Genomic DNA, 27107 nt, shown 5'->3' with positions numbered 1-27107 from the left:
TAAGGAGCATATACGTGTTTTCCTATTTATTTATATTAATGAGAGGAGTCATTAACAATTTGAAATAATACAATTTTATCTTCAGTATTAATTTTTAAAATCCGGAAATTATTCCAAGACTACTGATGGTCATTACTCTGTAACTTAATTTTAGATATTACATATGTTTAGGAAAGAAAACACCATTTTAGAAAACATTATAAAAGTTCCAACCTCTCTTTTATTAATCGTATTTAATACATTTTTGAGTAACTTCACTCAGCAACAAATATATATTGTGTTCCTGTTTTGTGCATGCCATTAAATAACACTATTAATTTGTTCTCCCTGAGTATGTCAGAAATATTTAGGTGAGGAAATGCCAGGAAACTTTCTGTAATCAAGGTGGATATTCAAAATGACTCTTCTGAAAAGGAGTCTATGCATGCTGTTCCTCTCCTAAGATGAAACTGTATAAAGTGACAGTGATAGGGTTCATGGGGAGTTTAATTGAGACAACATAGTACTGAGCGATTAAGAACATGGCTTGGAATCAGACCTAATTTTAAATTCTGTCTCCACTACCTCCTGGGTTAGGTTGTTTAACTTCTCTAAGCTTTAGTAGTTTCCTTATCCATACAACGAGGACACTGTATAGGATTTTATGAGATTAAATGGCATTACATGTCAAGTATTTGACTAGTGCTAGGCACATTATAAATGCTCATTTCATGGTAAGTATTATTTTTTATCGAATTTACTAGATGGCATGTTTATTCCTCGCTGCTGTTTGTTTCTTTTATTCTGAGTTATGAATCTCACGTGTATGTTGTAGAATTCATTTCTTCTGAGTTGAATGTATTACCTGTCAGTCTCTTGCTTAGTTCTCTTCCTTGGCTGATGGGGAAATGGAGAACCAGAAGAATTGGACCTGTAGTTTCTGTGGGTGAGAAGACCCCAGGCCTCCTCTGGCTCCCAGCTCCATATTCTATCCTCTGTAGCACGCATTTTAGTGCACATTTTCCATCTTATAAAAAACATTCCAGCCTCATCAGCCTCTCAATTCCTCACCTACCCAAGTCTGCATCCACTTGGAGGTCTTACCACAGCTCTTCTCGCTGCCTGAACCCTCTCTCTCAGGCAGTCTGAATTGTGACTTTGTCTCATCATTCAGTGTCACCCTACCATGTCAGCCTCTTCTGAGAGAGACCTTCTCTGACAGCCTTTCCCCACAACAGGCAGTCATTCCCCTCCCATTACCCTGTTTACTTCTTTTATAACATATCACCAGTGTAATTTTCATTCCTAATGTTTGTGTCCTGTACTAAAAAGTGAACTCCATGGGCACAGGAATCCTCTTTGCTTTATTTACCTTTGTATTCACAACTCTCTATTTACCTTTGTACTCATGACTCCAAACATATGTAGGAGAGTAATAAATATTTATGAGTGAATAAATGAAAGAATCAGTAGACTAAAAATTGCTTATGTCAAAGAAGCAATAGTTGTTCACTTCAGATTAGCAGATAAGACTTAACTCTTTTTCCATAATAGTGATTTTGGAGTGGTCAGTTCAAGCAAGACCTATCTTTTGAAAAAGTTTCTTAGGGAAATAAAGCAGCAAATAATCAGGATTCGTGTGAAAAGTAAGTTGCATTTTTAACAATGTATTATTCACCTAGCATGAAGACTGCTTGAATAACCATATCCTTATACTAAGCAATGATCTATTTTATGAAGTTGTCTTAATAACTCTTCAGAATAAAATAGCTCTTAATTCTTAGGAACAAAATATATATTTCTATATTCTGAGTCTTAGAAATATTTGCCTAATTTAGGTCAATTTGACAAAAGGCCTAATTGCCTGAGAAACATAATTTTTATAGACAGCAGTTACATACATCTCTGTAGAATGGCTATTCTGCATTATTTAAATTTAAATTTAAAGCATGTGTCATTAGGCTTTTCAATTTCTTTTTTTTTTTTTTTTTTTTTTTAAGTTTATTTGAGAGAGAGAAAGGGGGGAAAGATGGAGAAAAAGAGAGAGTGGAGAAGAGACAGAGAGTAGGAAAGGGCAGGGTGAGAGGGAAAGAGAAAATTCCCAGAGAACCCCAGTCTGGGGGCTGACAGCACAGGGCCAGGTTTGGGGCTTGATCCCACAAACCGTGAGATTATGACCTGAGCCAAAATCGAGAGTCGGATGCTCAACCGACTGAGCCGCCCAGGTGCCCCTTGGCTTCTCAATTTCTAATCTGGCTCCAGTTTGTGAAAGAATATGGGTCTTACACGTGACACAGTTTAGCTGTAAACACACTACGTTTATCAATATCTCGGCAGAAAAAACAATGTATTGAGGTCTTGAAAAGTATAGTTTATTTGTTCTTTGAGATAATGTAAAATTACTCTGGTGTCAAGTTAATGAACAGCCTTTAGATATCCGAACAAAAGTATGTCTTGTAAAATTGATTTGTTCAGCTCAGTTTGAGAGAGGTTATAAGGATAGTGTCTGTTGTAAGAATGTAGAAAACATATTTCTGTTATAAGAATATTACGTTATGAATTATATCTTTTTTTTAAGGATCCTTTGAAGGAAATTTTTACACTGGAGTATGAAAATAGAGATACTTTGTTAAATACACGTTTTTCTTACCTAAGAGCATTGTGAACTATGTTATTGAGTAGATTTTCTTTTTTGTATATTTGAACCAAAATTTATGACCAAAACATGGCAAGTATAGAGGTCTTTTGGTCCTAGATTTTTAGTCTCTCTTTTCTCATCCATTTCCTAGGCTTGGCTTTATTTTCTTGTTTTCTTTCTTTCATTTTTTTAATTTTTTAAGTGTTTTATTTATTTTTGAGATAGAGGAGGGGGAGAGGGAGAGACTGAGAGGGAGACACAGAATCTGAAGCAGACTCCAGGCTCTGAGCTGTCCACACAGAGCCCAGTGTAGGGCTTGAACTCCTGAACCATGAGATCATGACCTGGCCGAAGTCAGATGCTTAACCGACTGGGCCACCCAGGCGCCCCTCTTTCTTACTTTTAGTTTATGTTCTTATGTTATAGTTTGTGTGTCCTTCAATGCTACTTAAATGTTCTCTGGAATTTGTTGTGTGTGGAGGTGGGGGACAGCATAATGAACATACATATTTAGGGAACATCCCTGTAAATTAAGGCAAGGTAAAATACAAAGATGAATAAGATATGTTCCCTCCCTTTGTAGTGACATTTGACCAGCTAAGAATAAAAAATACTGTGATTAGTATTATAATGAAGAGCTATTATAATAGTTTTAGAAGACAGGATTTTCTTTTAGCTATAAAGAACATTTTTTTTAACGTTTATTTATTTTTGAGACAGGGAGAGACAGAGCATGAACAGGGGAGGGGCAGAGAGAGAGGAAGACACAGAATCTGAAACAGGCTCCAGGCTCTGAGCGGTCAGCACAGAGCCCGATGCGGGGCTCGAACTCATGGACCGTGAGATCATGACCTGAGCCGAAGTCGGACGCTTAACCGACCAAGCCACCCAGGCGCCCCAAAGAACATTTTTTAAAACAATATTTCAGGATACATCCAGTTATATCGCCATTATAATACCATTTCTTTTCCTATTATCGTCAATCCAGGTCTCATTTTCTTGTTCTCTTTGCTGAACCCACACTGGTTTATCTTTAAGAATTATTTATTCCAAAGTTCATGTATTTCATTAAGTGTATATCATGACCTTATTATTCATTTTCTTTATTCTAGTCTTTTTCCTAACCATCTTCTTTTGGGAATTGTTGTGGTTAGAATTTAGAAATTCTGAGCTATATATAACATGAATTTAGTGAATTCTGTATTCAGCTTAGGACTTAGCTGTAGATAAATCCCTGCTTTTCACCAGCTGATATATGCTAGGTACCCCATCAAAGAACCTTGCCATTTTTCTCTAAATTTTTAATTTAGATCTCCCCAGAGAAACATTATGCTTTCTAAAGTTTATCAGTAAGATTGATTCACATTTTATAGATAACTACTTTTGGCTTTTTAAGATTTCATTTATTTAATTATTCAGTAGATTACATAATATATACTAAGAAATGTGGCTAGGTGTAATTTATTGAAAGAGCTGTATTTTAAACATATTATTCAAAGTAGCTGTGTAAGAATACTTTTTTGACTTGATTTTTCAAGTCATTCCCACTTAGAAATGCACAGAATGAAAGACAAAAGTTTACAATGCTTCAGTAAAATTGTTATTTTTTTCATCCCAGGTTTTTGGAAATGCTCCGCCAAATACGATGACAGAAAAATTTTCTGACCTTCTGCAGTTCACAACCCAAGTCTCACGACTGATGGTGACAGAAATTCGAAGGAGAGCATCAAACAAATCCACAGGTATTTTTACTGAAACCAGCAAAAGCTATTTGAATGGGCAGTTTGGTAAAAAAGTGCTATTAAAATTAAACAGAAAATTGACCCAGTTTTATCCACGTGAGTTTCCTTCCCCACCCCATGTGGAATTTAATCCCCTGTCTCTGTTCCCATTCTCATAGTCACTCTCTGCTTTGATTGGTTCAACATATCCCAAGTGGAGCATTTGTACTCAAGGCCATTGTCCTTGGATCTACCACCCCCGTTCCCCCAACAATACTGTTTCCTTCTGACCAAAATCCAAATTCCTACGGTGACATTCAAGGCAAACCCAGGATCTGGCCATATGTATTTTTTTTTTTTTTTTTTTTTTTTTTAGTCTGCCTTTTTTATTTCTTGTTTTCTTTTCTATATATCAGCCAAACCGAGCTGCTTATAGTCCCAAACATATCTGTGTTCTTACTTTTATCCTTTTCTTATGATGCTTCACCCAGAAGTGAGAATCATCCCCCATCCCAGTATGTCTACATCCTTGAAGTTTGGATTAAATCATACTTCTCTGATGGAATGTCTTTGACTCCCTTAATCAAAGAAAAAACTTTCTGTTTGGAGCTACTCTTGGTTTCTCAACACCACGAGTGTTTGTGTGTGTGTCTTTATCTTCCTAGTAGACCATAAACTGTTTTGGGCCTTTATAACCTGTGATCTACACATACAGTAAACTTTTTTATGAATGCTGCCTGAATAAGTATTCTTATTCATGATTAGGTAATTTCAAACTTCAGAGAGTAACATCCCTTTATTCATGATTAAAATACACTTTCTTGATGTTATTTACCATTAGTCATTTTTTAAATTAGCAATATGTGTGACCGATTTTTATCTTGATTTTGTTTGTCAAGAATATTTTATTTTGTTATTTTGGTTTTGTAATGGTTGAGTGATAGCTTTCTTATTAAAGCATTATATTAGACTGATAAATTAATTTAAATTCTGTTTATAATGTCCCCTTGAACAATCATTTATCTTTTCAGCCCATCAAATTACTATTTTTCCAACAGTAACAGTAATGTTTCTGTTATATAATCTTTTTTTTTTAAGTTTATTTATTTTGAGAGAGACTGAGAGTGTGCGAGCAGGGGAGGGACAGAGAGAAAGAGAATCCCAAGCAGGTTCTGCGTGGTCAGTGCAGAGCCCGACATGAGGCTCTAACCCATGAAACTATGAGATCATGACCTAGAAATCGAGAGTCAAATGCTCAACCAACTGAGCCACCCAGGCACCCCTTTAATCTTATTTTTTAATTTATTTTTATTAAAATAGTAATAATATGTATAATAAATATAATTATATTTATTATATATATATTATATATATTATATATAGTACATATATAATATATATAATATATATATAATATATATATAAATATAATAAAATAAATATTATTATAGTAATAATAATAAAAATAATGTGCCTATTATATAGGCACATAGTTTTTGGTTTTTTTAAAGTTTATTTATTTTTGGGAGAGAGAGGGAGAGAGAGCACGAGTGGGGGAGGAGCAGAGAGAGAGGGAAAGAGAATCCTAAGTGGGCTCCTTGTGGATAGTGAGGAGCCTAATACAGGCCTCGATCTCATGAACTGTGAGATCGTGGCCTATCCGAAATGAAGTCGGAGGGTTAACTCACTGAGCCACGCAGGCCCCCCCAGACACATAATTTTAAGGGTCAGATAGTTAAAAGGTTTACTGAAAACAGGATCTCCCTTCCACTGTCCTTGTTCAACTCCATTTCTCAGTCACTTTTCAGCTATTTTAATTTTTTTTTTGACATTTACCTGTTGTGTCTCTAAATAATGTACATTTACAGTATGAGCCCTTGTTTTTTCACATTTAGATACCATCTTGATTTCCCACAAAAGAAAATAAGGCTTTCACTCTCTTAAGCTCCCTATCACTACCTGTACCTACCTGCTTCCTAAACCCACCCCTCCAATATTGTTCTGTCATAATTTGATTACATCAATATTATCTTGTATAGACTGAAAACACTATTTTAAGATGAGCCGTATGGTACGCTGTGGTTTCTTTTCTTAAAAACTTCCCTCCCATCTCCATCTAAGTTAATAATTGCCTTTCTTTTTTTTTTTTTTTTTTTTTGCTAGTTTTCTGAATTTTCATCACACATGTATCCCCTATATCTAAATGTTTTTCTACATCTCCCCTCAATATGATTGAAAGCATCAGGTAATCTGTCAGTTTCGTCTTTTTTTGCAAATAGCTCTTCCAGAACTTTCTGGCTTGCTTTAACCCATGGTAGTTTCTCTCTAGGCCAGCCTCATAGCTGCCCTTCATACGTTTCCACTCACGTCATCTGGGATGCCTTTCTACTTCTTTGGGATGGAGCGTCTGTTTCCTGAATCTCCTGGCATCTTTTTTTTCTCAAACTAACTTTCTCATTTTTAACAAAAAATTGTGTTAACAAAAATTTGCCTTAATAAAGGCATCTTTCCCAGCAGCTCCCTAAGAAAAGTGCAGGGGAGTTATCTTTGGTTTGGGGTTTTATGTGTGTATATGTGTTTGTTTTTGTTTTGTTTTTTAAAGTTCCCGTGAGTGAAAAAAATTTTTGACTATTCCTATGTAAGATGCTTTCCTTTGTGTTTACCAAGAAAGGTGATGTCTTTAGACTGACAACCTTTCAGGTTACTGGGGCTTAGAACAACACATCACATAGCTTTATTGCTGAAAGGGGAAATTTATAAAATCAGGGGTCAGCAAGAGAAAAGAAGGAGCAAGTCTGCCACCTGCATTATGTCACAGAATAGTGCTTGGGAGGGGCGCCTGGGTGGCTTAGTTGGTTGAGCATCCAACTTCGGTTCAGGTCATGATGTCACACCCCGCGTCGGGCTCTGTGCTGACAGCTCAGAGCCTGGAGCCTGCTTCGGATTCTGTGTCTCCCTCTCTCTCTGTCCCTCCCCTGCTCATGCTCTGTCTCTCTCTCTCAAAATAAACAAACATTAAAAAAAAAAAAAAAGTGCTTGGAAGATCCCTGATGGCCCTGGATTTCTAAAGTACAAGCACAAATGCAATCTTATTAGTGAAGAAATACACAAACTGCTTATGATTTAGGCTGTTTGAGTACTGGATTTGAATATCTGTTAGATTGTATAGCAGTTGTTTGCAGATGCTAGCTGATTAGCCCCAGGAGACTTTGGGGCCCAGGGGAAGTTATAGGCCCTCCTCCAAGAGAGCGGAAGCTACCAGTGACATGGGAAGTTGAGTTAGGTCTAGCAACTCCCTTGGGGACATAGGAGGGGATGTCTTAGCTGGATCCTTCTCCAGGCAGCCCGAGGTGAACTCTCAGGGTCATTTTGCAAAATCTTGCAGCTTGCATTACATTTATCGTGTCCCCCTTTCAGTGGGTATCAGATTCTAGGTTGGAAATCATTTTATATTCAGAATTTAAAAATAATTTCTCCTTCATATTCTAGACTCCTACGCTGCTATTGAGAAATCTGAAGCTAACTGGATTCTTGATTCTTTCTGTGACCTGCTTTTATATATATACATATATATATATATATATGTGTATATATATATGTGTGTGTGTGTGTGTGTGTGTGTGTGTATATATATATATATATATATATATATATATATATATATAAATAAAAGCTCATTTAGGATCCTTTCTTTGGCCCTCCTATTCCAAAATGTCATGATAACATGCCTTGGAGCAGATATTCTTATACATTATGCTGAGTACTCATTGGACTTTGCAGTCTGGGAATTCATATCCTTTAATTTTGGGAAAGTTTCATGAATTGTTTGTGTAATAATATCCTCCACTCAGTTTTCTTTTTTAGTCAGATGTACCCCTAGGACTGTCCTTCTCATTTTATTTTCTTTTATTCATATTTTTGGTTTTTGACTCTACTTGCTAAGAAAGTTCCATCCATCCCTTCTATGGAGGTTTTTGGGGTGTGTGTGTGTGTGTGTGTGTGACATTATAATTTTAATTCCTAAGAGTTTCTTTTTATATTGATGGCTATTCTTTCATATATTCTCTTTTTAGTTCTGTTTCTTTCAGGTTGCCTTTTTTGTTAATTTGCTTTTGTCTGTCTTTTAGGTTAGAGAACTTCCTGGGCCATCTGCTCCTGTGTAAGAATGGAGCCATAGAAAGCTGCTGGGTAGCTCTGCAGTTGTGGATGGGGCTTGAAACTGTGGGCCAGTGTGATCTTGCTAGGTTGTTCTCTTGTCTTTCTCCCCCGAGCTAGGCAGAGTCCCCAGTGAGGAATGTCCAGTTTGTACTTGGAAGATACATGTCTGCCTCTCGGCATTCTAGAAGCCAAGTAGGGGAAAGGTCTGAGGACCCTCAGCATTCAGTGTGTAAGCTTCTATTTGATCTCTCTGAGCCTGCAGCTGTGCCTGGTGTGGTGGCCTCACCCCTGCCCCAGCCCTCAACATGCTCCCTCACTCTTTCTAGTGAACAAACCTCCAGTCTGGTGCCCACATAGTAGGATCTGGAGGTCTCACTGGTCTTTAACAAACTTTCACAAGCCTTCTATGTACACTCCCCCATGTTTACCTCTGCTTCCAAAGCTACCTGGTGTCACCAGTTCCTGAGTCTCTTGGGGCTCTGTTGTAGTTTAGTTGCTTTTCCATTTTCCCTGCACTTGCTTTAAGATTCTAGAGTTTGCTAAGTCAGTTACCACTAACCCCTCTGCTATTTTAGTATCCAAAATGTTGCTTTCATCTTTCCTATTCTCTTTGTCCTTATGGGTTTAGGCTTTTTGAAAAATCCTTTTATAACCATTTTAGTGGGTGTATTAATCTGCTCAAGCTGCCATAACAAAGCACCATAGACCAGTGACTTAAATAACAGAAATATTCCTTCACAGTTCTGGGGACTGAAAGTCTAAGATCAGAGTGCCAGCATGATTGGTTTCTGGTGAGATCTCTCTTCCTGACTGCAAATGGCACCTTCTCAATGTGGCCTCATCTGGAGAAAGAGAGCTCTGGTGTGTCTTCTTATAAGGGCATTAACCTCATCAAGAGAACTCTACCGTCATGACTGCGTCTGACCCTAATTCTCTCCCAAAGGCTCCGTCTCTGATACCAGCATATTCAGAGTTAGTGCTTCAACACAGGAATTTGGAGCAGAAGGGAGCACAATTCAGTCCACAGCAGCGGGGCTTTGGGAGAGAGCAGAGATAAATGCAGGTGCACAACCTTCCATCTTTAACTGGAGCCTGTTGTGGGGTCTTTGGAGCAACAGCCATTAAAATATTTTTAGATTGAGAGACTAAATCTCTTATTCAGACATAGTGGATTGTATTAATTGCTGTGTAGATTTTAAAGTGAGATAATTTTAATTATACTTGCAGTCTTGGAAGCAAGTCCAGTCAAAGGTGGTAAGATAGCTTAAGGTCACCTCCCACCCCTGTCTTCTCCCTTCTCCACCCACGGTGGGACTGCATCCTTTTTATCTTTCCTGATTTCAGTTGTTCCTGTAGAAGTGAGAAGTTGGTCTTAAATATAAGATTTGTGTGTTTTATGCATTCTTAGCTATTTTAAACAGGTAACATGAAGGGAAATTGTTCTGTTCTGTACTGACTCTTGTCATTGCATTTTCTTACTTGAGTAATATCCCTAGATTAGAATAAAATATTCCCCAAACTGTAACTATGGTCGCTTTTCTGTTGCTGTCTTTTTAAATACCTAATCTGCATGTTTATAGAAAAACGCTTTTCTGCACTGGAGATTTCTTTTCCTAAATCCTGTAATGATTCAGTGTATTCAACATAATGAAAAGTATCTTAAATGGAGTACAAGGTGTATCATTGTTAAATATAGTAATAGTTACACAAGGTGTTTTTAAACTTTTTATTTTGAAATAATTATAGACTTACAGGAAGTTGCAAACATAGGTAGAGCTCCCTGCACTCCTCCTCCATTGATGACTTCTTATTTTCCAGATATTTTTAAGATCTATTTTTCCAGATCATGTAATTCCATATAATTTTTAGTTTTAAACTTTTGAAATTTATTAACTTCAGAATCCACTGCATTGAGATTCAATTCAATTTTTGTAGATTTTACTTCCACAAAAGAAACCTTTCCTGATCACCCTATCCCAGATCCTTTATCCTCTCCCCATACCAGCATTTATTCAGTCATCTTAAGTACTTCCTCTAGAAGTTTGTCATCTGAAAGTAACTTGTTTATTTATTTAATTTTATTGTCTCTTGTGTTCAGCCCTGTATCACCTAGAAGACTCCTTGTTACAGATGAGATGCTCAATAATATTTTACTGATTTTTGATATAGGATTTCTGTTTGGTTATTTACTTTTTTAAATGCATTGAGAATTGGAGTAGTGTTAGAAAAGCCAGACTTAACTGATGTGTAAGGGAGAAAAGCATTGTTTTGGAGTATCTCCTTCTTCAGTCTTAAAGAACCCTGGCTGTGGGAATCCTTGTTCTTTTATTTATAGTCTTGAGTGTTGGAAGTTTCTTTCAGTCAGTGTCATTATCAAAAATGGGGATTTTGTGGAGATTTTTTTGATCTTTTGATTTTTTCTAGAAAAAAAAAATCACATTTTTATCTAGGTACATTCTGAATCATCTTAACTTTTATATATCCCATTCTTATTTTCTGATTGATTTTTATTGCAGTAAAAAAATGTATGAGATCTACCCTCCTAACAAATTTTTAAGTGCATAACACAGTCTGCTTTAAGCACAATGTTGTACAGGAGCTCTCTTGAACTTTTTTATCTTATGTAACTATAACTTTATACTCCCTGAACAGTAATTCCCCATCTCCTCCTTCTCCCAGCCCTTGGCATCTTTCTGTTTTTTGTATCTATAAGTTTGGCTACTTTTGATACCTTACATAACCTTTTATTTCAAGAAAGTTATCATTGAAAGTAATTTTGCAATAATTTATATGCACATAATTTTTCTCCAGAAAAAAAAAGGTAAAATGAGCCCTCTGTTATTCATTTGAAAGTTGTCTGTATTTGTTGTACATCATGGCAAGATTATTTTTTTTTAAGACTCCTCTGAATTTGGTGTGAAATACTTTTTATTTTATTTGTTACCTAATTACCACTCATGTAGCAAGTCGTTTTATCAGATCACTTTGAACATGGATTGCAGGTATGTCAGTAGGAAGATACGCTAATCTGCAATTTCTATTGTTTGAATCTGTCCATCAGAAGTTAGTAAAAATGGAAGTATGCAAAATGGATGCATAGACTGATGTGTAATACATTAGGGCATCTTGACAGTTCTAGTTTTCTGTCTCCCATAATGTAATTCTCTCTTGGTTGTTGCCTCCATGTGGCTTTTGTTAAAAATATGTAATGACTTTCAACTAATTTGAGAAAATTTATAATTTTGTGGCCATGTCAGGTACAGTGTATAGCCTAAGATTTTTTTTTAATTTATTTTACTTTTTTTTTTTTTTTTTTTTTTTGAGGGAGAGAGAAAGTGTGTGCGTGTGGGGGAAGGGCAGAGGGAAGGGGAGAGAAAATCTTAAGCTGGCCCCATGCTCCATGCTCAGTGCGAGCCTAACCCAGGACTAGATCCCACAACCCTGGGATCATGATCTGAGCCAAAATCAGGAGACAAATGCTCAACTGACTGAGCCACTCAGGCACCCCTAAAGATTTTTCCTATTGTAGTTATTTGTTAAGTCCAGCTATGCAATCTGCTTAGGTCTAAGGGCACTTGGTCACTTTAAGTCACTGAAGCAAAAAATCTCCACCCATCTAAAAATAGTATTTTCAGGTTATTTTTAATGACGTTGTTGCATGATAGGTGCCGCTGTTAAATACAGTGGTGTGATCTCCTATGGGCAGTGTCCTGGTGATGGGAGAAGCTGGTTAATGCTGGCCACAATTGATGTTTTATACAGCATCTTGTGGCGGGATTAGTATACTGTAGTAAATCCCCAAGTAGACAACCCGGCCTCTTTTTTTAAACAGAAAAACAGTGTGTCCCGCTGTCCTCCAAGGATTTCACAGCCACAACACCCTCAGGTAATTTCATTGCCAGGTGTGGTTATGTATCATCAAATGAAAAAAAAAAAAAAAGCATGGAAGCTATCTATGAGTTCTAATACTGTTTTTCTGACTAACTTTTGGAAGTTTTTTGGGGATGGGAAGGAGTTTATAGGGCTTGGTTTCTTCATTAATGAAAAAAATGTAATAATACTGTTAACATGTCTCACATTATCATCCTGTTGCATAAGTTTGAAAATGTGCTTTAAATGCAAAAGAAAAATTGAATCGCACTTACTGTTAACAAGTTTTGCATTCTGATTGTTCTGAATATTGTCTGACTGAAATCACTTATATTCTCTATTTAAATTTCTTTTAAAATTGTCTACCTTCTAGTCTTACTTAATCTAATAATGAGCTCTACTAACTCCATTTCTGTATTTTTCAGTTAACTATATGTATTGAAATGCAGTGTGAAAGCTAAAGCTTGAATCAAATGATTGGCAACTCTCAAGATGGGTTAATATGTTCCTTTCATTAACTCTTATAACCTTAAATCATTTAAATTTGTATTTGTTAAATATGAGCAAAATTAAAAGATCCTAATGCAGTATCTTTTTTTTTTTTAACTAGAACTGTTTTTCTTTCAAAGTTTTAAGAAACTCTATAATTTACATAGGTTTAGTTTAAAATTACTTTCTAGTATATATAATTTTTTAAAGATAGCCCTTGATGTTAAATACTTTCTCAATGAGCTTCTTGACTCATTTAAATACAAAGTAGGAGATCCCATTAAAGTGTTTTGAATGGCAACATACTGAAATAAGTGGGTGAGAGTAAAATTGTTCTTATGAATACATTTGTTATGTAAAGATCTTTTGTCATTGAGATCTTCTCCACATACCTCTCAAAAAAGAGTAGTTGTTATTATTAAGTTGGTAAAGTTGTTAGATACTATTAATAATTACACTATCTTGATCTTTTTCACTTATTTAATCAGCTCAGCAATCCATTGAACATTGAGGGGTTTTTTAAAAATCTATTATTTGTCCTTTCTTATCTTAAGGAATACCTTATATTTGTTGTCAACCGAAACGAGAAACCACAAATGCCCACTATTACTCAAATAGAGCTGTTGCAAGCCAAGAGTACATTTTTGGTGTTTCGGTTCTTAAAATAAGTATTAGCATTCATTGTTTATAACTGACAACTTATCGAATAGCAGAAAATACATCTTTGTCCAATTTTCTTTTAACATTAATAGTGTTACGTTAAAAAACATGGGTGGTATTCAGATTCACCCAAAACGTGTCTTATCTATAGCTCACTAGCTTTTGTACCAGGAAGGTAATTTTGTCTCTTGAAGTCAGTTTAGTTCTCCACCATCTGTTTTCTTTTTGCCTTCTTTCAGAAGCATAGGTGGTATTGACCAGTTCGTGTTTTGTTGTTGTTGTTATTGTTGTTATTGTTGTTGTTATGAAATAGAATTTTGTTACATTGATTTCACTGTGGAATAATCCATTTGAAGACTGCAAGTAGATTTTTAGTATGTTGAGTTAAAAAATTGGAAATACACAGTTTGACACCAAAGCTGCCATGGAAATGAAAGCATAGCATGTCAGCCTTTGACAATTTTACTCACTAGAAAGGAGTCGTCTTCCTTACAGGAGCGTTTAATTCCTAGCAAGGAAGAAGGGCTTATGTTACATAACAAATTGGTCCATTACAGGTTTGCAAGAAAAATTTGCAGATCAATTTTTACCAGTGATCTCAAACCACAGTTGCCAGAGAATGTTTCTCAGTGGTATTCTTTTATTTGTTTTGCTCCATCTCCAATGAGAGCTTCCCAGTTTAACCAGCCTTAAGCATTGCTTTCTTCATATTATTACTCCCCTTTTCAAAACGTCCAGGAATCTCTCTTATCCATAGTAATTCAGGCACTCTTGATGTTCCTAACAAGTTGAGACTGTCCTTCTTTGATCTCCCTGGGTTGATTTATTCACTCGTTTAACGGATGTGTATCGAGCACCCACTTAGTGCCAGTGACGTGCCTTACACTAGGGTCTGGCAGTGAGTGAGGTGGACCAGGAGTCTGCTCTCATGGTGTTTATTTTCTAGAGAGGGAGGAGAGGCTACAAATCAGTGAAAATGTGAATACAATAATTTCAACACTTTTAAGATATTGAAATACTAGAAATAAGCCAGGCTTCTGTTGGCTTCCGTTTTTCAGAATTTTTTTTTTTTTTTTTATCACTGTCTTTATCTCTTATAGGCTAGACAGCTTGGATTTGAATGAAAGTTCTGTCACTGACTAGCTGTGTGGCTCTAGGCAAATTACTCATCCTCCCCATTTCTCAATTTGTATTGTTATAAGGGGTATAATACTAGAAAATAACTCATAAGGTTCTTGTAAAGATTGAATAAGTTAAATCTTCAAATACTTAAAACAGTGTTTGTTATACAGTTAAGACTTAGTAAAAGTAAGCTATTTAAAAATTTTTTCCTATTAAAATATTCTTTCAAATGGAAGTATATAGAGATAAAATATGCCCAGCCCAGCATTGTATGTAAGTCTTGTATTCACTCAATTATTTGATGACATACTTTTATCTTGATTGTCTTAAATGGAAGAAAAAAATACCTGTAAGGCAACCTAAATTCTGTTTATTCTGCATTTTTATGATGTGTGTTAAGTGTACATTAGCAACTTACCAGGTTGGTTTTGGTAAGTGAACAGATTGCACACCTTTTCTGACAACTTTAATTCATCCCATATATTGATAGAAAAATTGATGGACTCTGCTGATGAAATGAAGTGCACAGTTTAAGGATTTGTCCATTTATCCTTACCTCTAAAGGCGTAATCAACTGAATTTACGTTGACAGATTCTTCCAACAGTGCAGTTCTATGACTGACACTCACCGTTCCTACTGTCAGCTGCTGCTCAGGTCACCCCTTGTGTGTATCCCTGGGGCAGCCTCCTGATTTATTCCCTGTCCACCAGAGTCTCTGCCCTTCCAGTCTGTCTTATACTCACTAGTGAAGAGTCTTAGAGTAATCCTTTTATCATCTACTTTGCTCAGGAAACTACATTTACTTTCTCTTGCCCAGAGAGTCAAATACAGCCTTTAGATTACTTTCCTTCATAATTTGACTTTAATTTTCTACCACTACTGTTGATAGTAGACTCTAATTCTCAAAATGCTCTTGTAGAATATTAACCCAGTGTTATTAAAGTTCTTTGTCTTGATCTTACATATTAGGCTCAGTCTTCTATTTACACTTTTGTTTTAATTCTGTGCTTTTAATCTCTCTGTTCCCTGCTTTCCCTCCCACTTCCTAGACAAACATATCCTTGTTTGCCAGGTACGTTTAGCTCAAATTTTACCTTTCTCATGACTCTTTTCAACTAGCTCATGATGTAACTGTCCCTATAATATAGAGGTTGATTTCTGTGTTTCTGTATTAATATGATAATAATGCTGTAAGGGCCTAGATACACCATTAAAATATTGCTCTTTTTCTCATAGTTTACATAGAGCATGTAATAGTGCTGATTTAAAGCACATGCTTCGTAAATGATCATTTTTTGACAGGTTATAAGGAAGAACTTCTTTATATATGATTTTCCCCCACCTCATGGCTTTCCTTTGGTTTTATAGAAGCTGCAAGTCGGGCCATAGTCCAGTTCCTAGAAATCAATCAGAGTGAAGAAGCCAGTAGAGGTTGGATGCTTCTGACAACAATTAATTTGTTAGCATCCTCTGGTCAGGTAAGTTCTTTGTTTTCATGTTTGATAACTTGACTTCCTTTTTTATCCTCTTGGAATTTTGTGAAACTAAATGTATCATCATATCCAAATAAGATTTTATGGTAATCATTATATTCTTAATCCTTCTAACATATGCTTTCATGCTTCTCACAACATCTCATGAGGAGGTTTATGTTACTACAAATTTTACACCTGAGGAAATGCCTAACTTGAATGGTGTATTTCGTCTTTGTCATAACACACAGAGAGCATGATACCATTAGTACAGCATGTGGGGCACAGCAATGGACTTCTGGGACTGTAGGCCGATAGCCTGGGAGCTCTGGCTCCATCTGGCCAAAACCAACACTTCTGTAACCCACATCAGGGAAATGGCTTTAGAAGAATCATTTGACCTTACTTCACTAATAAGGAACAAATGACATGAAAAGTATTTGTAAATTCTTCTAAATTTTATGGAAAATAGGGGAATAGTGACATTTTCAGGATAATATATATAGCCTTCCCGCTTGATTTATTCTGGTGATTCCTTTTATTCCCCCTCTCTAAACCACCTTTAATCATCTGCCATAATTTCTGTTGCATGTACTCAGTTATTAGCTATTTGGATACCTGACTTTTGGCCTGTGATGTTTTGGGGATGAAAGAACTTGATTCAGGGGCACCTGGGTGGCTCAGTCAGCTAAGCATCCGACTCTTGATTTCAGCTCAGGTCATGACCTCACAGTTTGTGGGATGGAGCCCTGCAACAGACTTTGCGCTGATAGCGGGGAGCCCGCTTGGGATTCTCTCTCTCACTCTCTCTTTACTCCTCGACTTGTGTGCATGTGCTCTTTGTCTCTCTCTCAAAAAAAAATAATAATAATAACCATTAACAACAAAAAAAAAGAAAGATGTGTTTCACCCTTCTAAAACTCAGAGTAGAATTACCTATCAAAGTTAGTACCTGTCTTGAGAATGGTTCTTGTCTAAATTATGATTCAAACAACTCACATCATTTAATAATGGAATTTACAGAGGTGGCTGTGACATGAGTCATATACCTTGGTGGGCCACAGCAGAAACGATGCATATTTCTTTTTTTTTTTTAATTTTTTTTTTTTCAACGTTTTTTATTTATTTTTGGGACAGAGAGAGACAGAACATGAACGGGGGAGGGGCAGAGAGAGAGGGAGACACAGAATCGGAAACAGGCTCCAGGCTCCGAGCCATCAGCCCAGAGCCTGACGCGGGGCTCGAACTCACAGACCGCGAGATCGTGACCTGGCTGAAGTCGGACGCCCAACCGACTGCGCCACCCAGGCGCCCCACGATGCATATTTCTTAGTAACCATATCCTGAAGCTAGTCATTAGCCTAAAGTAGTAGCACTTAGGCTTTTTTTCCCCTTAGAATAATGTTTCCCTTTTTTGTTTGCTGGTTTATGTTTGTTTGTTTCTTAACATCACAAAAGGAATCAGACCAAGTTGCTCTGATGTACCTGGGACTTGCCAGATTTCGGCCCAGAAGCCCCACATCCCAGACAACTCCTAAATTCTGGGCAAATTGAGATGTTTATTTATCCTGTGTCACCTTCAGATAGTCCTAAAGTGGCCAACTGTTTCCATGTATCTGTGACCATACCAAAAACCTATCAAAATATCAATTCTATTTGCTATTGATGCTAGCTATAAATGCCGCCATATTACTGTACCAAAATTTGGTTTGGTTTAAAATAGCATGTAAAGTAACCATTTTAATTGTGATATTTCTAAGTCTTATTCCTATTCTTTGTAGATGCTGTCTTTCTCAGGTGTGAACAGAAAGTGTATCCTACCAGAATATCTGACACATACTAGAAAGTCAGGAAATATGGATTAACCTAATCACTTTTTTAAAAAACATTTTTTTAGAGAGAGAAAGAGATCGTAAGCAGGGAGTGGGGTGAAGAGGGAGGGAGAGAGAGAGAATCTTAAGCAGGCTCCCCACCCAGTGCAGAGTCCGACTCAGGGCTCGACCCAATGCAGGGCTCATTCCCACGACCCTGGGATCATGCATGATCTGAGCCAAAATCAAGAGTCACATGCTTAATCGACTGACCCACCTAGATGACCCTTAACCTAATCACTTTTTTAAAAATTACAAATGTTGCCAATTATCAGTTTGGATACCAAGTTATGCTTATACTCTGCTATAAAATGAAACTGAAAAATCATACCAATTTGCCTAATGAAAACAGAAAGCTAGTAATAATCTAACTAGCAAAAGGTATTTTAAGAGAAAATTTAGTGCTCTATATTTTGAGCTGACTTTTATGTTAATATGCCATTTTCTGTTGATAGCAGTGAGATACAGAGATGACTAAAACGTCCTGAATCAACATGTAGATGACAGAGATGGAGTGAATGACAGTACTATAAAATGCAGTCATGGGATATATGTACTGCTATGAAAATAGAAATGTGAGAGTTATAAATTTTGTAGGTGAGGGGGGGAGGAAAGATGAGGAATTAAAGTTTCAGACATGGGCAGACATTTAAACTGAGCATCAGATGTATAGAGACATAGGGTATCTAGAAATAATGAGTCATGGAACAGCAAAAGGTTTTTGAAATATTTAGAGGCAGGAAATGTTACTGGATGTTTAGACTAAGGACCAGATTATGCAAGGGATTGTTCTTTGGGTCCTCTCACCTCTCTATCACCCTGCTACTGCATTAGTTCAAGCCCCATCTCTCATATGGTTTTCTGTATTAGTTTCCTAATGACCCTGGCCTTCTTGCTCTTTAGATCTAATTTAGATCTATATAACCACCAGCGAATTTTCTGATATCTGGTTCCATTACTGCTTTGTAATACTTCACTGGTTCTCCAAGGCCAGCAAAATAAAAGTCAGACCAGAGTGGGAGACCATATGATACATAGGTCTCTGGGCATATACACTTGTGGACCACTTAACCAGCTTTAACCTAAGGCAGGGTATCTCAATGATGAGCCTCAATTGCTTCATGTATAAAGTAAGGATCATACAGTAATAGAATCTACCTTATAAGGTTGATGGAAGAATAAATGAGATAATTAAAACGCTTAGCCTTATGCTTGTTTTATAATTGATACTCATTAAAGATTAGACATTATTATTGTGGCTTTTTAGGAGTTAACAGTTTTGGACTCAGGTTCCTGAAACATAGTGTGTCGTATAGTTCAACCTTCTATGTATCTTCAGGTGATCTTTCCCCTCTTAATTTCTATACCTTTCCTCTTCATTCCTGGTAGTGTTGATCATTCCTTTTTCATAGTTATTGATAACCTGTTTCTGCTAATAGACCACAGTCTTCTGAAGGGCAGGGGTGCTTTGTCGTTTCCTGCCCAGTTCCCAACATACTGCCAGATATACCCTATGCATTCAGTGAATGTTTGATTAAAAAGTTGATAAACTAAATACAGGTGACAAGGTGACACCAGCCTGTTGATCTCCAGTGTATGAAATTTTTTGTTCCAAACTGGACCATGAAAAAAATTTGGCAATTATTATAGCATACTTCTTAGGAATAATGAAATTTCACCATAAGAAGGTGGACTTTCTTCCTCTAGAAATTGTTGAAAATAATACACAGATTTTTCAGTGTTACCTGTATCCTTCAAGTGTCCTTCCAACCCCAAGAATGTTTAATAATAATAAAAGTGATAGCAAAGCAACTACTAATATATAACTTAGTGCTTAATATATCTCAGATTTGTTATATAATGCTTACATTAACTCTAAGACCTATTATCATTATATTTATTTTATAGGAAAGGAAACTGAGGTCCAGCAAAGTTAGTTTGCCCAAGTTTATGGTTGAATTTCTTTTTTCTAAATCCAAAAGTTCATTTGCTTTGAAACATGCTGCCTTTTAATAAAAAAATAGCAAATCTAATAAATAACAAACACATCTCAATACACACACACACACACACACACACGCACACACATATGTATGTATTTTTAGAGAGAAAGAGTGAGTGCATTTGTGTGAGTGGGAGAGAGTAGAGGAAGAGAGAGAGAATCTTAAGCAGACTCCATGCCCAGTGCCAGGCAGCAGGGATGGGTGTGATGCAGGCTCTATCTCACCATGGTGAGATCATGAGCCGGAATTAAGAGTCAGACGCTTAACCACTGAGCCACCCAGGAGCCCCATCTCAATATCTGATTAAAGCGGATTTGTCCAAATGGAAAATGAGTATTTGTCAGCATGGAGTCATTTTTTAATTTTTCGGGCATTTAAAAAGTTATTTTGATATATAATTTTCTGGCTTAAAATTTGTGAGTTAATGATTTAGATTCTGGATTAATATTTGTGAACTTACTTAGCTGTTCCAATTATGTCTGTCTGTCTCCCTATTCACTTATTTATTGGTTTGTTTTCCAGAAAACCGTGGACTGCATGACAACGATGTCAGTGCCTTCCACCCTGGTTAAATGTTTATATCTGTTTTTTGACCTTCCACATGTGCCTGAGGCAGTTGGAGGTGCACAGAATGAGCTACCTCTAGCAGAACGTCGTGGACTACTCCAGAAAGTTTTTGTACAGGTATGGAAGGTGCTGTTGGCCTGGCCATCAATACCAGTCTATTTAAAGTGAAACAGGTGCACTCCTTAAAGAGATGTTCTGCTTATTCCATTTTTTTTTTATAGTATTCCATGCTCTTTATTATTGACTTTATCTCATATAATTGTCACATTTCTTGACTCTGAACATTTCTTTTGAGGATAATGGAACAAGCCATTAACAAGTTTATTTCTCTGAACAGATTCAACTATTAAGCTTTCCTTTGATACAGCAATACAATCTCTAAAATGAACTGCTAAGCAAGAGAAACTTTTATTGACTATCATATTACATTGGGGTAATATTTCTTATAAGAAATTCTGTTTGTTGATGTCTAAATATAGGATTCCTAGCCTATAAATCTCTAACTTGTAAAAGGCAGTTTATTTTAGTGACTGCTGCCACCTCCTCTGCTCCCTGCTTGTAAAATCCTTCTTTACCACTGTTGCCACTGTTCAGACTTTTAATAGCACTGGTGGCTAACCAAGGTTTAAATAGACCTTTGTTAGTTAGCCTAGAAATTTTGCCATCATTTTGATATCCTTCCTTGGGAGAAAATTTTCAAGACCAACGACACGCATTTGGAATATAGTCTGTCCATGGGGCTAATATTTAAAAACTTTTTAATGTTTATGTATTTTGAGAGAGAGACACACAGAATGCGGGTGGTGGTGGGGGGGTTGGTGGCAGACAGAGGGAGACACAGAATCTGAAGCAGGCTCCAAGCTCCGAGCTGTCAGCATAGAGTCCAACGTGGGACTCGAACTCACAAACCATGAGATCATGAACTGAGCTGAAGTCAGACACTCAACCGACTGAGCCAGGTATTTTAAAATCACTTTGACAGAAGAGGACAGATACTGTATCATTATACTTATTGTGTATCCAACGTGCCCAAACTCCTAGCAAGTAGAATGCTGGTTGCCAGGAGCTGGAGAGTGGGGTAACAAGAAGTTTTGTTCAGTGGGTACAGAGTTTCAGGTTTGCAAGATGAAAATGTTCTAGAGATCTGTTGTACATGTAATGAACACTACTGTTACCAAAAAGGATTACGGTGATAGATTTTGTGTTACGTGTTTTTACCTCCGTTAACAAAAAAAACCCCACACCTGTTTGAGTCCAGTTCTCTGAAATTATATAACTTAAGATGCAGATTTCTCACCTCTAAAGTAAAGATAAATGATACGTACCCAAAGGGATTTGTGAGGATTAAATGAAATAATACACAGAGCAATGGTGCTGTTCCCAGGATGTGGTAGACATGACCTACAAGTCCCTGTGATGGCTGCTCTTGCCACCGCAGCCACCACCATCAGTGAGAGTAGCAGAGGGAGCACAGAGCAGTGGGTCTGCAGTAGATAAGGTGGAGCTGGGTGCCGATGACGAGTGCATCTCACGGTACTGGGGTCTTTGCTGCAGCGCTTTGTGGACGTGTGAGCGATGAAAGGACTGGAGAGAGGGAGACTAAGGCAGTTTTAGAAAGGAAAAGACAGGATTATCAATAAAGAACTAATTCAACAAATACTTATTGAACATTGGATTTCTTAGATACTTTTTGCTAGTGGCTAGGTAGAATCCATTATCTCATATAACTTGTAAGACAGCCCATGACTTCAGAGGTTTTGTTTTTCTAAAAAATGATGATGAGAGCAAATGGCAGAAATAGGAGTAGACGTTAGGTTTATCTGAGTCCTGAATTAGATTGGGTGAGAAAAGCAATAGAAATGAACAAAGGAGTAAATCCCATAGGAATTGAAGCTGCTTAAGACGTTGCTAATGAATACAGTGGGTTAGTCTTTGCTTATTAGACTAGTAAACCCTATTTCCACAAAGCCTTTCTAAACAACTAATTAATACCTTAGACAATAAATGTAAGCTGACTTTTATGTATTTAATACTAAATAAGTATAGCAAAGATTTCTTCTAAAACTTAAAAAAATGTTTTCAGTATCTGAATGCAGTGGATGTCTCCAACTAATTGTGGATTCATTTTAGCATATTGGAACCATTGAATGTTACAGCCAAAAGGAACTTCCAAGAGAATTTAAATGAATGAAAGTCACCACTTACAGTTACAGAAACTAGGGGTGCCTGGGTGGCTCAGTCAGTTAAGTGTCTGACTTTGGCTCAGGTCATGATCTCACAGTTCAAGAGACCGAGCCCCGCCTTAGGCTCTACTCTGACAGCTCAGAGCCTGGAGTGCTTCAGATTCTGTGTCTGCTTCTCTCTGTCTCTCTCTGTCTCTCTCTCTGCCCCTCCCCCACTCATGCTCTGTCTCTCTCTCTCTCTCTCAAAAATAAACATTTAAAAAAATTAAAAAAAAAAAAAAAAAAAAAACCTGGTTACAGAAACTAATAGCTGAGGCTGTGATCCATAGCAGATGTGTGGCAGGAATGGGAGCCTGGCTCTTCCCATTGCCTAGTCCAGTGTCCTGTAGTGCGTCACTTCCTTGTTTTAGTTTCTCATCACAGGCCGGACACTGCTATCAAACACCAATGGAGACAAACATATTAAATGTTTTCAGAAAACATATTGTTTATGATAGATGAAATCCCTGTGTTTATCTTATGTGACACATGGTTTCCTGGAACCTTAGCAATTGGGACTGCTTCATGTAGGCATTTTTTTTTCTGTTTGTTTAGATTTTTGTTTATTTGTTTTGTGTGTGTGTGTTGATATGGCCAGTTAGTTCGCTGCCGCACTTGGCTATCCTTAATGACATAGTCCCTGCAAGTAGGTATGATTAGTGTATGGGAGAAGAGGAATGAGATATAGACTCTTCGGTTTTCTATTGTATAGAATGAAAGGATTACATGAGATTATTTCTGAAAATCCTTTTGCCTTTGAATAATAACTAGTTATTTTTTGTTTTATATTTAAAAAGAATTTTTTAAGTTTACATCCAAGTTAGTTAGCATATAGTGCAACAATGATTTCAGGAGTAGATTCCTTAATGCCCGTTACCCATTTAGTCCATCCCCCCCCCCACAACCCTTCCAGTAACCCTCTGTTTGTTCTCCATATTTAAGAGTCTCTTATGTTTTGTCCCCCATCCCTGTTTTTATATTATTTTTGATTCCCTTCCCTTATGTTCATGTTTTTTTATCTTAAAGTCCTCATATGAGTGAAGTCATGATATTTGTCTTTCTCTGATTTCACTTAGCATAATACCCTCTAGTTCCATCCACGTAGTTGCAAATGGCAAGATTTCATTCATTTTGATTTCCGAGTAATACTCCATTGTGTATATATACCACATCTTCTTTATCCATTCACTCATTGATGGACATTTAAGCTCTTTACATACTTTGGCTATTGTCGCTAGTGCTGCTATAAACCTTGGGGTGCGTGATCCCCTTCGAAACAGCATACCTGTATCCCTTGTATAAATACCTAGTAGTGCAATTGCTGGGTCGTAGGGTAGTTCTATTTTTAATTTTTTGAGGAACCTCCATACTGTTTTCCAGAGTGGCTGCACCACTTTGCATTCCCACCAGCAGGGCAAAAGAGATCGTCTTTCTCCACATCTTCGCCAACATCTGTTGTTGCCTGAGTTGTTCATGTTAGCCATGCTGACAGGTGTGAGGTGGTATTTCATTGTTTTGATTTGTGTTTCCCTGATGATGAGTGATGTTGAGCATTTTTTCATGTGTCAGTTGGCCATCTGCATGTCTTCTTTGGAGAAGTGTCTTTTCATGTCTTTTGCTGATTTCTTCACTGGAGTATTTGTTTTTTGGGTGTTGAGTTTGATAAGTTCTTTATAGGTTTTGGATGCTAACCCATTATATGATATATTGTTTGCAAATATCTTCTCTCATTCCGTTGGGAATTTAGTTTTGCTGATTGTTTCCTTCTCTGTGCAGAAGCTTTTTAGTCTGACGAGGTCCCAATAGTTCATTTTTGCTTTTGTTTCCCTTGCCTCTGGAGACGTGTTCAGTAAGAAGTTGCTGTGGCCAGGGTCAAAGAGGTTTTTGCCTGCTTTCTCCTTGAGGATTTTGATGGCTTCCTGTTTTATGTTTAGGTCTTTCATCCATTTTGAGTTTATTTTTGTGTATGGTGTAAGAAAGTGGTCCAGGTTCATTCTTCTTAATGTCGCTGTCCAGTTTTCCCAGCACCACTTGAAGAGACTGTCTTTATTCCATTGGATATTCTTTCCTGCTTTGTCAGATATTAGTTGGCTATATGTTTGTGGGTCCATTTCTGGGTTCTTTGTTCCATTGATCTGAATGTCTGTTTTTGTGCCAGTACTGCATTGTCTTGATGGTTAGAACTTTGTAATACAGCTTGAAGTCCTGGATTGTGATGCCTCCTGCTTTGGTTTTCTTTTTCAAGATTACTTTGGCTATTCGGGGTCTTTTCTGGTTCCATACAAATTTTAGGATTGTTTCTTCTAGATCTGTGAAGAATGGTGGTGTTATTTTGATAGTGATTGCATTGAATACATAGATTGCTTTGGGTAGTATTGACATTTTAACAATATTTATTCTTCCTGTTCAGGAGCATGGAATCTTTTTCCATTTTTTTGTGTCTTCAATTTCTTTCATAAGCTTTCTATAGTTTTAAGTGTATATATTTTTCACCTCTTGGGTTATATTTATTCCTAAGTATTTTATGGTTTTGGTGCAATTGTAAATGGGATCGATTCCTTCATTTCTCTTTCTGTTGCTTCATTGTTGGTGTATAGGAATGCAACCGATTTCTATGCATTGATTTTATATCCTGCCAGTTTGCTGAATTCATGGATCAGTTCTAGCCATTTTTTGGTGGGATCTTTTGGGTTTTCCATACAGAGTATCATGTCATCTGCAAAGAGTGAAAGTTTGACCTCCTCCTGGCCAATTTGGATGCCTTTTATTTCTTTGTGTTGTGTGATGGCTGAGGCTGACTTCCAATACTATGTTGAATAACAGTGGTGAGAGTGGACATCCCTGTCTTGTTCCTGACCTTAGGGGGAAAGCTCTCAGTTTTTCCCCATTGAGGATGATATTAGCGGTGGGTCTTTCATATATGGCTTTTATGATCTTGAGGTATGATCCTTCTGTCCCTACTTGCTTGAGGGTTTTTATCATGAAAGGATGCTGTATTTTGTCAAATGCTTTCTCTGCATCTATTGAGAGGATCATGTGGTTCTTGTCTTTTATTGATATGACATGTCACATTGATTGTTTTGTAGATATTGAACCAACCCTGCATCCCAGGTATAAATCCCACTTGGTCATGGTGAATAGTTTTTTTAATGTATTGTTGGATCTGGTTGGCTAATGTCTTGTAGAGGATTTTTGCATCCATGTTCATCAGGGAAATTGGTCTATAGTTCTCCTTTTTAGTGGGGTCTTTGGTTTTGGAATCAAGGTTATGCTGGCTTCATAGAAAGAGTTTGGAAGTTTTCCTTCCATTCTATTTTTTGGAACAGCTTCAAGAGAATAGGTGTTAACTCTTCCTTAAATGTTTGGTAGAATTCCTCTGGAACGCCATCTGGCCTTCAACTCTACTTTTTGGGATATTTTTGATTACTGATTCAATTTCTTTACTGGTTATGGGTCTGTCCAAATTTTCTATTTCTTTCTGTTTCAGTTTTGGTAGTTTATATGTTTCTAGGAATTTGTCCCATTTCTTCCAGATTGCCCATTTTATTGGCATATAATTGCTCATAATATTCTCTTATTATTGTTTTTATTTCTGTTGTGTTGGTTGTGATCTCTTTCATTCTTGATTTTATTTACTTGGGTCCTTTCATTTTTCTTTTTGATCAAACTGGCTAGTGGTTTATCAATTTTGTTAATTCTTTCAAAGAACCAGCTTCTGGTTTCATTGATCTGTTCTGTTTTTTTTGGTTTCAATAGCATTGATCTCTGCTCTAATCCTTATTATTTTCTGTCTTCTGCTAGTTTGGAGTTTTATCTGCTGTTTTTATTCCAGTTCTTTAAGGCGTAAAGTTAGGTTGTGTGTCTGAGACCTTTCTTCTTTAGGAAGGCCTGGATTGCTCTATACTTCCCTCTTATGACCTCCTTTGCTGTGTCCCAGAGGGTTTGGACTGTGGTGTTATCATTTTCATTGGCTTCCATGTACTTTTTAATTTCCTCTTTAACTTCTTGGTTAGCCCATTCATTCTTTAGTAGGATGTTCCTCAGTCTCCAAGTATTTGTTACCTTTCCAATTTTTTTCTTGTGGTTGATTTTGAGTTTCATAGAGTTGTGGTCTGAATGTCTGCACAGTATGATCTTGATCTTTCGGTACTTACTGGGGCCTGATTTGTCTCCCAGTATGTGATCTATTCCAGAGAACATTCCATGTAGACTGGAGAAGAATGTATATTCTGCTGCTCTAGGATGAAATGTTCTGAAATATATCTGTTAAGTCCATCTGGTCCAGTGTGTCCTTCAAAGCTGTTGCTTCCTTGTTGATTTTCTGTTTAGATATC

General features: G+C 36.9%; 1 protein-coding gene across 10 annotated transcripts in view; it reads left to right on the top strand.

Annotated features, from left to right (window-relative positions):
* Positions 1–27107, top strand: part of WDFY3 (WD repeat and FYVE domain containing 3) — a 290160-nt gene that overhangs the window by 99427 nt on the left and 163626 nt on the right. For all 10 annotated transcript variants that reach the window (XM_049630812.1, XM_049630817.1, XM_049630814.1 and 7 more), the window contains 3 exons: positions 4236–4359; positions 16007–16116; positions 20507–20668. In XM_049630812.1, coding sequence (XP_049486769.1) covers positions 4236–4359; positions 16007–16116; positions 20507–20668 — 396 coding nt within the window. The remainder of the gene's footprint in view (positions 1–4235; positions 4360–16006; positions 16117–20506; positions 20669–27107) is intronic.

Source organism: Panthera uncia, chromosome B1 (genome assembly GCF_023721935.1).
Source record: "Panthera uncia isolate 11264 chromosome B1, Puncia_PCG_1.0, whole genome shotgun sequence".
NCBI classification, from domain to species: domain Eukaryota; kingdom Metazoa; phylum Chordata; class Mammalia; order Carnivora; family Felidae; genus Panthera; species Panthera uncia.
The sequence above is the reverse complement of the archived record's forward strand: the minus strand, read 5'-3'. Positions and strand labels throughout refer to the sequence as shown.